We start from the raw sequence: 14,274 nt of genomic DNA on the forward strand, positions 1-14,274 counted from the left end.
GTGACTTGGACAGGTTGTGTGAGTGGGTGGATGCATGGCAGATGCAGTTTAATGTGGATAAGTGTGAGGTTATCCACTTTGGTGGTAAGAATAGGAAGGCAGAGTATTATCTGAATGGTGTCAAGTTAGGAACAGGGGACGTACAACGAGATCTGGGTGTCCTAGTGCATCGGTCACTGAAAGGAAGCATGCAGGTACAGCAGGCAGTGAAGAAAGCCAATGGAATGTTGGCCTTCATAACAAGAGGAGTTGAGTATAGGAGCAAAGAGGTCCTTCTGCAGTTGTACAGGGCCCTAGTAAGACCGCACCTGGAGTACTGTGTGCAGTTTTGGTCTCCAAATTTGAGGAAGGATATTCTTGCTATTGAGGGCGTGCAGTGTAGGTTTACTAGGTTAATTCCCGGAATGGCGGGACTATCATATGTTGAAAGACTGGAGCGACTAGGCTTGTATACACTGGAATTTAGAAGGATGAGAGGAGATCTTATCGAAACGTATAAGATTATTAAGGGGTTGGACATGTTAGAGGCAGGAAACATGTTCCCAATGTTGGGGGAGTCCAGAACAAGGGGCCACAGTTTAAGAATAAGGGGTAGGACATTTAGAACTGAGATGAGGAAAAACTTTTTCAGTCAGAGAGTTGTGAATCTGAGGAATTCTCTGCCTCAGAAGGCAGTGGAGGCCAATTCTCTGAATGCATTCAAGAGAGAGCTAGATAGAGCTCTTAAGGATAACGGAGTCAGGGGGTATGGGGAGAACGCAGAAACGGGGTACTGATTGAGAATGATCAGCCATGATCACATTGAATGGCGGTGCTGGCTCGAAGGGCCGAATGGCCTCCTCCTGCACCTATTGTCTATTGTCTATAAAGAGAAACTGAATGAATGTTTCATCTGCTGGTGAGTTATTTACCTGGAGGGTAAACTCATTTTCCTAGCCCAGCATATGCAGACCAATTGTTGACTGTGGTACTCGTTAATAAATTTCACTTTTCCATCATCTGCAGCACCTTGGTTTTGGAATGTAATTTTTCATTTTGCATTTGAAGGTTTTCATTGTAAAATCCCCGAAAGAATTGTCATGCCTTTTTCTTGGTTTATTAACAATGACTCCTTCAGCCGAACTTGGCCGCAGTTTCCATTCCACTCCCTGGAAGAAACTTTGATCTGAATAGAGGTGCTTTGTTTCGATGCATTCTCCAGCCTACGCTTCCGCTGTGTGTGGGGGAACAGCTAACGGGATCAGGCAAATACACAACTCTGGACAAGAACAAAGAGAGGTTTTTTATTCAAAAGCAAAATACAGCAGATGCTGCAAATTGGAAGCAGAAAAATGCGGAATGCTCAGCCTGTCTGGCAGCGTCTGGGGTGGAAGGAACTGAAGTTAACAATTTGTGTGACTGACTTTTCAATCACTGGGAAATATTAAACTGTATTCGGCTTTATATAAGGGCAGAATAGCCTGTCCCACCAGCATTGGAAAGAAAAGAGGTATTGTCAACATCTACTGGCCTTGAACTAAATCCCTCTGAGCTCCAGCACTCTGCTCACTTCAATCCAACACCAAGACTGCTGTCAAACTGTGACAAGGCAGTGGTTTGGCAACGTGATCTTTACCTCAGAGATCGAGTGCCAGCTGTCTGACACCTCCTTATACTCTGGACCACAGTCTTGCTGTTGTATGTTGGGCCGTTCTCGTTCAGAGTCACCCAATTTGTTCCCTCCAGAGATCTTCAATGTACAGATTCCATCGTTGTGGTCTCCCCAGCCATGTGGGGATTTGGTTTATTATTTTTGCGTGTACCGAGGTACAATGAAAAGCTATGTTTTGCATGCTAATCAAAGAGATCAGATAACACTGTGCGTAAACACAATCAAATCAAACAAGTACAATAGGTAGAGCAAACGGGAAGATACAGGGTGCAGAATATATTCTCCGCATTGCCACGCACCAGTTCCATAGACAAATCCAATGTCCGCAATGGGGTAGAGGTGAGTCGGACTACATCTGAATGGAAGGACCGTTCAGAAACCTGATAACAGAGGGGAAGAAGCTGTTCCTGCGTCTGGTGGCCCACTACTTCCACTTTTCTATGGTCAATCTTTAACCCTTAAATGTAAAATTCAGAACTAGGCGACTCACTCCCTCAAGAAACTATGACGTACTTCTTCCCACCTCGTGCGCTGCGTTTGGTCTTTATGCTGTGATAATCTCAATATTGCAGGTCCAACACAGGTTGGGGATCCCTTTGCTAAACTGCTCTGTTTATTTCAGAGATGCAGCCCTGAGTTACCTCACTTTACTTCCCTCTCTCCTTCCTCCCTGACGTCCCTGTCTTTTGACCTCCTCTCCTTCACCAAAGCCTGCCCCAAGTTTGAGGTATAGTGCCCTGTCTCCTGACCAAGCACGTTGCAACCCTCTGAACTCAAAATATATTCAACAAGAGGGAGGTGCAAGGTTTACAAAGAAAAAACGCAAGTACTGGAGTAACTCAGCAGATCAGGCAGCATCTCTGGAGAACATGGATGGGCGACATTTCGGGTCGGGACCCTTCTTCAGACTCATTGGAGGAGAGGGAAGAAAGCTGGAAAAGAGAGTTGGGGTGGGAGAAACCCTGACCAGTGATAGGTGGCCACAGGTGGGAGTGGATTGGAAGATGAGTAGACAAAGGTTAAAGATGAAAAGGAAGCAATAGGGTGTCAGATAAGGAGAGGAGTGAAATGTGAAGCAAGAAGAAGGGATGTAGGTGGAAGGGGACACGGGGAGAGGGAAAGATGGGCAAGGCGGTGGGACATCCAACAGGGATTTCACATAACCATCTCATCCAGTGTATCTGAACTCTGACCAGTTCTAATGCAACATCACCAAACTGCAAAGTTCCTTCTATTTTTTCCCCTCTACATTTGCTACTAGAACCTGACTTGTATTTCCAGCATTCTCATTTATTTCAAATTTCCAGCACTGCAGTATTTTGTATCTCAGTTCCAGCATTTTATTTCTCTCCTCTACTCTCATTCATGTCAAGCTAACGTCACCTCAGACTGATCATCTGCAGTGAACAAGCCTCCACTGTGCTCTCTCTCAGCTGGAAGCATTGCCATTTGTGTCACTCAGTCACAAACATCCCTTTTCTCTCTCCACCCCTCTCTCTTTCTTTGCAATTTAAAACAGGGTTGATTTCTGACTTTTCCTCATTCTGAAATGTTAACTATTTCTTAACTGATGCAATCTGACCCAAGTATTTCCAACATATAAAAGATAGACACAAAATGCTGGAGTAACTCAGAAAGAATCTCTGGAGAGAAGGAGTGGGTGACATTTCGGGTCGAGACCCTTCTTCAGACTTGCAGCATATTCTGTTTTTAGTTCAGATTTTCAACCTTGCAGTTTCTTTTGATTTATCATTCTAATGGTGTGTGCTGTGAGTTTTGAACTTTCCTGGTTGCTTGTTTTTTTTTATCAAGGTTCCAGTCTCCCATTTAACGTCAGAGGTTTGATAGCTTTTAAAGTAATTGAGTTCCTGTGGCTACTGTCCATATTCCAGTTAATGCGTTTTCTCCTAGATTGTGGAATCTTAAATTCCTTATTTGCAGTACCAGAACTTGGAATTCCTTTGATGTCGAGACTTTGCAAAGCCAGCAAGCTTCCTGCAGAATACTGAGTGCACACTGTAAGTAGGGCAGCAGAGTGTGTATGATGTGCAGTAGCAAGAGCGATGATCTCCTGTGGCTTCGGGACACCACTAACAACTTGTGCAGCAAATCGTTGAAAGGGCACTGGGAGAGGTTCACTGATGGACTCTGAAAGCTACTGAATCTTCTGTCGTTGGTTGTGTGTCTCCTTGGTGCATGGCCTTCAATTCATTGATTTAATAGTGCTTTATTGTCACAGGTTCAAAGTGCACGGTCAAACTCTTTTCTTACAAACAGTCCAGTAGAGTATTGCCGTACCTAAGCACGTTCCCCCGATGAGCAAAGTGTACAGAAATAGTCCACTCAGCCCGCATTCAAGAGGCGCCATATTTTTGCCATTTTCAAAGTCCAGTCCATGCTCTAGTTGTCATGAGCAGCGCCCGATCCAGACAAACCTCAGGCTGCTGCGTGGCCTCCAGTCATTGCCCTCCTTGGATGTGGGGATCGCCCTCTCCTCGCATGGTCACACGTACCCTGGGGGAACCTCCCGCTCTCAACCTTGAATGTGTTGTAGATCAGACCCCGGTCCCTCTCCTTGCTCCTCACCCATCTAGTCTGTAGTCGGCGCTGGCTCCATCCTGGTCTTCAAGGTCTCTGGTCTTCAAGGAAGAGCAGCCCCCGCTCGGTGGCTTCCCCCCCTATGCTGGTGAGGGCAGGTGCGATTGTGGTGTTTGAGAGGCTTTTGGATAGGCACATGGATATGCAGGGAATGGAGGGCCATGGATCACGTGCTAGCCAAGCAAAGTTGGTCGGCATCACGTTCTGCACGGACATTGTGGGCAGAACGGCCTGATCCTGTGCTGTACTGTTCTATGTTCTAATGTGTCAGGTAACTGATCTTTCACCAGGACTGGAAACAGTTGGGGAAGGTTGTCCTTTGTCATTTAATCTGTCTGCTTCATCACCCAGTGATACATCTGGGTTTAGTTCTTCTTTCCTTCCCCTCTGCCTTTGTACCAAAAGCAGTTCAGAGCTAAAATATTACTTCTGTTTCTTTTCCCACGGAACAGGTGCACACACAGGTGAATGTTTCGAGCCTTGTGTTTTCACTTGGGGTTCCAGCATCTGCTATATTTTGTTCTTGTATCAGCTCAGATGCATCTTGGTTTATTAGTTTAGTTTATTGTCACGTGTACCGAGGGGCAGTGAAAAGTGTTTGTTGTGTGCTAACCAGTTAGCGGAAAGACAATACATGATTAGCAGTGGTGCAGTGGCCTTGTATAAAGACAGCAACATCTGCAGCCCATGGGTGTTCACTTTAAACACAAACATAGCCAGCTTCAAAGGCATCCTGCAGCACTTCAAATTGGGCTCCAGCAAAATTTGCTGCGTAGATTTTCGAAAAAGACTGCAGCCTCTATAATTCGAGCTTCAAAGCAGATCATTTGCACAAATAGCTGTGTCAGAGTTGCCTTGGCAACAGAAGGGGACTGGTTCAAATTTCCTCATTGGCTTGTCAGAATAAAATGTCATGCCTGGGCATCTCTCCTTAATGCATCGAACTTAATTATGAGGGAGATTAAATATTTTCCATTCAGATCTAGTTGGCTCAGTTCCTAACCACAAAAGCTGAGAAACCTTTGGCCACTGTTGCAGGCACCACAGTTAACCTGTGTTATGCTTTCACAGACCAAGGCGGCACAATGGCGTGGCTGGTAGAGCCGCTGTCTCACAGCATCAGGGACCAGGGTTCGATCCTGACCTCGGGTGCTGTGTGTGTGAAGTTTGCACGTTCTCCATGTGACTGTGTAGGTTTCCTCCAGGTGTTCCAGTTTCCTCCTACATCCCAAAGACGTGCGGGTTTGTTGGTTAATTGGTCATACTGTGCAGGGAGTGGATGAGAAAGTGGGGATATCATAGAATTAGTGTCGAAGGTAGACACAAAATGCTGGAGTAACTTAGAGGGTCTGAAGAAGGGTCTCGACCTGAAACGTCACCCATTCCTTCTCTCCAGAGATGCTGCCTGACCCACTAAGTTACTCCAGCATTTTGTGTCTACCTTCGATTTAAACCAGCATCTGCAGGTTTTTTTTTGCTACACATTATAAATCAGTCCGTGCCTATCCGAATGCTGGAAGAACCTGTCCTCAAGAATCCCGTCCAAAAACTTTCCTACCACTGATATCAGGTTTACCGGCCTGTACATTCCTGCTTTCCTCCTTAAATAATGAAACAACATTTGCCATCCTTCTGGAACTTCTTGGGGCTTATGTGAATATCTCTGCAAGGGCCCCCACAATTTCCTCTCCAGCTTCGTACAAGATCCGAGGATACACTTGGTCAGGCCCTGGGGATTATTCCATCTTAAAGTGCTTTAAAACTTCCAAAAAATACCTCTTTGGTAATTTGTCTCTGATGTAAGACATCACAATGGGAGGGGGAGTTGTAGTGCTGAGCCACCGGGAGATCAGGTAGGTTAAGACGAACTGAGCGGAGGTGTTCAGTGAAACGGTCACCGAGCCTACGCTTGGTCTTGCCGATGTAGAGAAGTTGACACCTGGAACAGCGGATAGAGTAGATGAGGTTGGAGGAGGTGCAAGTGAACCTCTGCCTCACCTGGAAAGACTGTTTGGGTCCTTGGATGGAGTCGAGGGGAGAGGTGAAGGGACAGGTGTTGCATCTCCTGCGGTTGCAGTGGGGAGGGGGTGGTTTGGGTGGGAAGGAACGAGTTGACCAGGGAGTTTCGGAGGGAACGGTCTCTGTGGAAAGCAGAAAGGGGTGGAGATGGGAAGACGTGGCCAGTAGTGGGATCCCGTTGGAGGTGGTGAAAATGTTGGAGGATAAAATGCTGTATGTGAACGCTGATGGGGTGTAAGGTGAGGACAGGGGGGACTCTGTCCTTGTTACAAATGGGGAGAGGGGGAGCAAGAGCAGAGCTGCGGAATATCGAGGAGATCCTAGTGAGAGCCTCATCTATAAAGGAAGAGGGGAACCCCTGTTTCCTAAACAATGAGGACATCTCCGATGCCCTGGTGTGGAGCACCTCATCCTGGGCGCAGACGGAGGAATTGGGAGTAGGGGATAGAGTCTTTACAGGAAGCAGGGTGGGAAGAAGTGTAGTCAAGATAGCTATGGGAGTCAGTAGGTTTGTAGTAGATGTCGGTCAATAGTTTGTTTCCTGTGATGGAGATGGTGAGATCTAGAAACGGTAGGGAGACTTCAGAGATGGTCCAAGTGAATTTGAGTCCAGGATGGAAATTAGTGAAGTTGATGAAGTCAGTGAGTTCTGCATGGGTGCAGGAGGTAGCACCAATGCAGTCATCAATGTAGCAGACGTAGAGTTCAGGGATAGGGCCAGTGTACGCCTAGAACAGGGATTGTTCGACGTACTCTCCATAGCTGGGGCCCATGCGAGTGCCCATAGCTACGCCTTGGATTTGGAGGAAGTGGGAGAATTTGTGTCAACTGGTGATGGATGGACTTGCTGGGTGAAATGAACTGTTTCCATGTTGTATCTTTGAATTAGCGCAACTTGTTTGTGAAAATGTTAGAAATACTCAACCGGTCAGGCAGCATCTGGGAAAGAGAAACAATTCATGTTTCAGGGTGAAAACCCTTTGTCGGAGCTGAGTCTTTAAATGCAGAGGTGTCAGCCATGGTTGAGAGAAAAGGTCAGGGAATAGATGGAAAGAAAGGCAAGAAATAAAGAGTATAAGAAAATAACTGCAGATGCTGGTACAAATCGAAGGTATTTATTCACAAAATGCTGGAGTAACTCAGCAGGTCAGGCAGCATCTCGGGAGAGAGGGAATGGGTGACGTTTCGGGTCTGAAGAAGGGTCTCGACCCGAAGCGTCACCCATTCCCTCTCTCCCGAGATGCTGCCTGACCTGCTGAGTTACTCCAGCATTTTGTGAAGAAATAAAGAGGATAGACAGGGTTAAAGGAGTAAAGAAAGACTTGTTTTAAACAATTCTGATGAAAGGTCTCCAACCTGAAACATTGTTTTTCTTCCCACAGATGCTGCCTGACCTGCTTAGTATTTCCAGTATTTTCGGTTTTATTTCAGATTTCCACTACTTGCAGTAATTGTGTTTGTATTTCCATTTACTTGTGCGAAGACAATGTTGGGTTAAAGTAGGCAAATCCACTATTTAAAAACCCACTTCTTATTTTACAGTTCAATCTAACCTGGTCAGATGTAACTTACAGCAGAGTGTTGGGGAATGAGGCGAGGCTTTATACAGACCAGGCCCGTTCTTGGCTTCTGCACAAGTTTGTGTGCATAGGTACACAACCCTGCTCTCTTACCTAATACTGTGAGATAATTTAGGGATATGGATTATGTGCAGGTAGATGTCTAACATTGGCACCAGAGAAGATGGACACAAAATGCTGGAGTAACTCAGCAGGTCAAGCAGCAACCCTGGAGTAAAGAAATACGTAATGTTTTGGGTCGAGACCCTTCTTTAGACTGGTATCATGTCTTGGCATCTTGCGTCCGAAGGGGCTGTTCTTGTGCTGTACTGTTCTGTGTTCAATCACTAAGGCCGAGAACACTATTCACAGGAGGAACTTGGGGAGGCAGCATTTATGGAGGAATGGACGGGTGGCGGTTCAGGTCTTCAGACTGAGCCTGGGACAATTCCCCGGTCGGCTACATTCTATTGGCCGGGGTTGCTGGGCGGGATTGGGGGATGGCTGGGTGCTGCAGCCCCTGGGCACGTCTCTTGGGAACTTGAATCATTCCAAACAGGGAGTGGTGTGCACGGGGTGGGGTGTCAGTGGGCTTGTGTGTTCATGGCACCACTGCTCTGCCCTCTCACTTGTTCAAACAATCTTTGCCCCAGAGAAAAACACAAAGTGCTTGTGGAACTCAGCGGGTCAAGCAGCATCTGTGGAGGGAATGGACAGGCAACTTTTCAGGTCTTCAGAATGATTATCCAATTTTTCCACAATCGGTCTGAAGAAGGGTCTCAACTCAAAATGTCACCCGTCCATTCCCTCCATAGATGCTGCCTGACCCGCTGAGTTTCTCCAGTACTTGGCATCTATCTGTTTAGTATTGATGGGTACAGGATGGTTGGCATGGACATGGTGGGCCGAAGGGCCGGTTTCTGTGCTGCATGACTCTATGACTAAAAGTTACAAACAACTAAAATGGAATGTCAATGGAAAGTGTGACATTTTTCTAATGCGTCTAACATGTTCTCTCTTCTCTCCCCCCGACAGTGATCCTGTTTTGCATGGCAGCCCTCATCTTTCCGATTGGATTCTACATCAATGAGGTTGGTGGCCAGCCGTACAAGTTGCCCAACAACACCCAGGTTGGGTCCTCGTACGTGCTGTTTGTGCTGTCCATCTTCTTCACCATTGTGGGACTGCTGTTCGCAGGGAAGGTCTGTCTCCCCGGGTGAGGGCCTGGCAACATCCGCCTGGTTTTTCATCCTTTGGGAAGACCTGGTTACCGCTTCCCGAGTTGCGTTTCCGCAGCCGGGGAACCGTTGGAGCGACCTCTGCCATCGAGGATGGATTAGTTCTTGTCACTACGCACTTTGGAGACGGAGAAGAACGTGTTTCCTTCATCCCGTGAGACTCCAGAACCGATGAGCAAACTGCTTTGTCGATCAGGACGGGGCTCTGAGGGTAAGGCGGCCGAAGAGTTACCAAGACCCAGCCTCCATTCCCACTGCTAACACTAAACCTATCACTGTTTCATCTTAACTGCGGACGTTGGAATCCACATTCGCTCTCTTGTTCTTGCTCTTTACAAAGAGCCTGGGTTTGTGCCGGTAAAGAGGAGGCGAATCTTGTGGGGCAGGCCTCACTGGAAGGACTTGGCATGCTGCAGCATCTCAAAGATGAGAAACCATTCAAAGACCGAGGGAGGGGAGGGGGACACTCACACTACTTAAACTAAAGTGATACCAAAATGGATTTAACCCAGGGTTTGATTCTCTGGAGTGGCCGTCTGACCAGGGTAAGGCGGGTGAAGCGTACATATCAAAAGTCGCATTCTAGTCTGTATAAAGCAATTACAGAAAATTATTCCTGCTGGATATTAAAGCCAAATATATCATTATTTTTTAAATAATATCTAGGAGACGCTCCCTTTTCCCTTTTTCTGTTGCCGATGCAGTCCAATACGGATGCAGCTTGGGAGAGTTGGTTGCATTACTGGAAGACACGACTATGTGAAAGTAGAAACGATTCGAGTCGCTGTTACCTTGAGGCTGGAAGCCCTCAGTTACCTCATTCTTTGTGCTTTGTCTCGTTTTTATTTTGTAGCATCTGACCCTAGCTCCGTGCTTTCACACAAATAACACAACAGGTCAAAACTTCACTGGGTGCAATTGTCTTTAAAAGTTGACTAAGCTGAACTAATAGAAAAGAAAGTTGTCTTTATTAAATTATTTGTATATGAGAAGAAAATAAGATTGTGACATCCTTTTCAACACTCCACCGCTTGATATTTTTGTTTGCAATATCGTAGCTTATGTACTGGATGTGATTGTCTTAAGTTGCTCAGTCATTCTGATGTAGCTTTACCACGTGTGTGTGTGTGTGTGTGTGTGTGTGTGTGTCAGTGTGTGTGTCAGACAGAGAAAGAGAGAGAAACCCTTGTTCTCCAGTTTCTCTGGGATGTCCATCACTTAATATTACAAGATGGCACCGTGTCCAATGGACCTGGCGGTCTGTTTCCACAGGTCAGGGTAGAGGCAGCAAGGAGAACTTTGCTTTAAGTTCCCAGCCTCACAGTGGAGCTTACTGTGTCGTTGGGGTGTTCAGCACTGTGGGGATGAGCTGCCTGATTTAGACAGGCAGAGGGATACAGTAGTTGTGCAGTTGAACTTATTAACCATAGTGTTGCTGCACATCGGAGCCCAGCGTTAGACATGAACAACATGTTGGGGGTCGGAATTGCTCTGAGCTGCTGCCAGGGTGCTTCTCTCTCCTCACGGTGTCCTGCCTGTCTTGGCCATGGTAGACGGGTGCCCCCGGGCACCTCTGTTCCAGCTCTCCCCACTGACGGCGGGGGAGGGGGGGCTGAGCACCCCACTGCCTGTGGTGTGTGTTCACACCGACTGAAGGAGAGAGGGAATGGGGCAGGATGTGAGAATGGTGACTGCAGGGAGTTACATCGGCGGCAGCTTCAGTCATTGCATGGGAACGGGATGTAGGAGAAACTTGTGCTTTAAGAAACTATTGTGTTCCAAAGCAATCTTATACCTCTGCAATTCCCCTGCAAGTTCTCGGGCAGCACGCTGGACGCTGGGCCCTCTGAACCAAGCAACGGGAAGCAGGTGAGACAATAGGGGTTAGGAACATGAACGCAGAGAGCACTAGGTGATTTGAATTACAACTGGACTTCAGATTGAGTAAATACATATTGTGTACCCTTTGTTCTAAACCAAAAGCTAGAGATTCCTGTAAAAAAATCTAGGGAGGTAGTTCATTGAACTGTAACAAAAGTTTGTTTGGTTGAGTCTGTGATGTCATCAACTTGATGTTGAACGTCAGGTTTCCACGAACACACACTTTTATTTTAGGTTTGCATGGTTTCCACTGCACAGGCTCTCCAAGCACACTGAACGCTGCAAGATTCCTCATGCTCAGATACATTCAATCTGTCCATCCATCCATCTCACCATCCCTCCACATCTCCCTTCCCCTCCCTATCTCCCTTCTCTTCCCTATCCCCCCCTCTCCTATTACTCTCTCTCAACTTTGCTCATTCTTTAGCATTTCCCTTCACTTGCCCTCTTCCTTTCCTGAGCAAAACAAAGTGCTGGAGGGCCACAACGGGCCAGGGAATGGACAGGGGATGTTTCAGGTCGGGGCCCTTGGCCAGACTGATAGTGCAGGGGGGGAGTTAGAGGTAGGGGTGGGAGCTGGCGAGTGATAGGTGGAGCCATGTGAGGAGGTTGGGAGCTGTTGCCCAGCAGATTCCAAGTCCAACCATCGATGCCGGCTGCCCTGCCCCACCTCTCTGACAGCTTTCTCCCCTCAAGTACGAAGTAGTGGCTTGACCTGAAATGCCATTTGTTCATTTCCTTTGCAGATAGCTTAGTTTAGAGAGACAGCACGGAAACAGGCCCTTCGGCCCACCGAGTCCATGCCGACCATCAATCACCCATTCACACGTTCTTTGTTACCCCACTTTCACATCCACTCCCTGCACACAGAGCCCAATCAACGTCTTTGGGATGTGGGAGGAAACTGGAGCACCCGGAGAAAACCCACGCGGTCACAGAGAGAACGTGCAAACTCCACACAGACAGGCAGCATCCGAGGTTAGGATCGAACCCAGGTCCCTGGCAATGCGAGGCAGCGGCTCTACCCCCTGTGCTGCCCGCTTCTGACCCCCTGAGTTCCTCCGGTTTGTGTTTTGTTCATGATTCCAGCTTCTGCAGTTCCTTGTGACTCTTCTCTCCCCGCTGGTGTTCATATTGTACCTTTTCACCTGTTTAAACATGCGGACTCCACAGGTGAATGCTGTGTGCATGGCCAGGAGGAAGATCATAGCATAGCTTGGCATTGTTCCTTCTCACACCTTGCTCTCCAATCCAGGCTGCACACTTAACGTAACACAAGATACAAGTACATGAAACAACACCCAAGGCACGGTTCAGAACAAAAGTATTTATGGCCGACACCACATATGTGATTGACCGGTGATTTTTAAGTGACAAATCTGTACATAAAAGGTTATATCAAAGTAATGCAAGCAATCCTTAGGATAAATTATCGTAAAATGTCTTACGGTCTGGTTACTGATTCATAGAACAACAATTTTTATAACTTATTATCTGCTATATATTTTATGGCAAACCCATAACGCAGACCTTCAGTAATACAATATCGTAGGAAAGCTATAAATCCTGTTACTTGCCTTTGGGCTATGTGTTTAAGGAGTCACAAGTCTCGTTTATGTTCCAGAGATTTCTTCAATAACACTGTGCTTTGAGAGGCAGTACAAGACTGTCTGTTTCCCACAACCGAGTGATCTTTAAAAATGGCCATCAACGAGAATGCCAAATGATCGATATTCTGGATGACAGTGAGCGCAAGGTGGCTTCTGAGGCGACCCCTCAGTCCTGTAGTATTATGTATCCTGTATCCTACTGCACTGGAGCAGAATCAATGCACCACCTCCTCTTTCCCCTGTGCCCCACCTGGACTCACACCTACATCTCCCCTTCCACCTACATTCAGTCCTCCAACTACACAATCTTCAGCTCTTCAATCCTTTTGTCTCACACCTTCTGACCTCTTATCACTGACCTTTGTCCAACCATCTGCCTATCAACCCACCCACCCCCCTCACCTGTATCAACCTATTTTCGGCCAATCTCTGTCCTGCCCCTCCTCTCTTCCAGTTCACTCCCCCAGTCTGAAGAAGAGTCCCGACCCAAAACATCACCTATCCATGTTCTCCAGAGATGCTGCCTGAACTGCTTTTATCTTTTCTTGTAAACCATACCTACAGTTCCTTGTGTCCACATTTTCAGACTGTTACACTAACGGCTACGCGAAGGAAGTAAGTAATTGGATGGAACATGATCCAATGAAGGTCCTTGTTATAGTCGGCACAGAAATGAAAACGTACCTTTTCTTTGGACTGAATTTTGTTTTATAAAATTCATCGAGATCAGGCTGTGGTGTTTACCTTCCTGCTCTCATCCGTTCTAACGGTGCTGGTTAAAGCAAGGGGGAGAAACCCTGATTATCACAACTTTTGTAAAGTGAATGTGATGGGAGATAGTTTCAGGCCAACAGGAAACACTGAAATCATGGCATTCTGTTCTCTGATGTCTCAATTGATGATTGAGTTGTATTATTTCTTGGTTTTGTGTACGGTTGTTTACATGCATTTCGTCCCTGGCTTCCGGCTCATCAAACCCTGTCTGAAGGACGTGACCTTGAACAATGACACAAAGGTCTCTGTGCTTGCAACTGGTCTGATGGCTAGCCCAAGAATTCCCGGTAGTTTCTTACTGTGTAGAGTTACAAGGGATTTGGGGGGGGTTTGTGCAAGGCCTGCACAGTATCCTGTAATAATATCAATGTTTTATAATTGGTTTGGGCAGTTTTTAAATCCAATAATTTCAGAGGAAGCATTGTTAATATGTCTGTATAAAGAGAACATAATTTTCCTTCACTTGTATTTTTGTTATTGAGCAAGTTTATCAAAATAAAATGATTGTCTACTAAAGGAAGTGGCGCTGGTCTTAATGCTGTGTCAAAATAATAATTGCTACTCTGCTGAGAGCTTTTCAACACTTCAAATCCTTATTTAAAATCTCCATCCCCTTTTGGAATATGTCAGTGAGAGTCCACTGTAAGATTTCATGTGTGGTGTGAAAACTAACTAGGTCATACTTGAACATAAAGAATGTTGGCTGGGGCTCGAGAGAGAGAGAGAGAGAGAGAGAGACCTAATCATCTCTCCTAATGTATGGTGGAAATGTTGCCAGGCTGTGGAGAAAGCAGACACGGCCATTGTTAACCACCTTGCCTTCATACTTTTAACAAAATTAAATTGACTACAGGCTCAAAGGGCTTGGAATACACTATTTTAATATCAATAGTACTTTATTGTCATGTAGTTAAATGAAGTGTAATTCCTAGTTTTGCATACAA

At 46.4% G+C, this 14,274-nt stretch overlaps 1 protein-coding gene across 1 annotated transcript in view; it reads left to right on the forward strand.

The window, feature by feature from the left end:
* Window positions 1–13,806, forward strand: part of LOC144604023 (uncharacterized protein C16orf52 homolog B) — an 86,129-nt gene extending 72,323 nt beyond the window's left edge. The window contains exon 3 of the mRNA XM_078418038.1: window positions 8,863–13,806. Coding sequence (XP_078274164.1) covers window positions 8,863–9,047 — 185 coding nt within the window. The 3' untranslated portion in view covers window positions 9,048–13,806. The remainder of the gene's footprint in view (window positions 1–8,862) is intronic.
* Window positions 13,807–14,274: the final 468 nt, after the last annotated feature.

The sequence above is a fragment of the Rhinoraja longicauda genome, chromosome 21, assembly GCF_053455715.1.
Source record: "Rhinoraja longicauda isolate Sanriku21f chromosome 21, sRhiLon1.1, whole genome shotgun sequence".
Classification (NCBI taxonomy): Eukaryota; Metazoa; Chordata; class Chondrichthyes; order Rajiformes; family Arhynchobatidae; genus Rhinoraja; species Rhinoraja longicauda.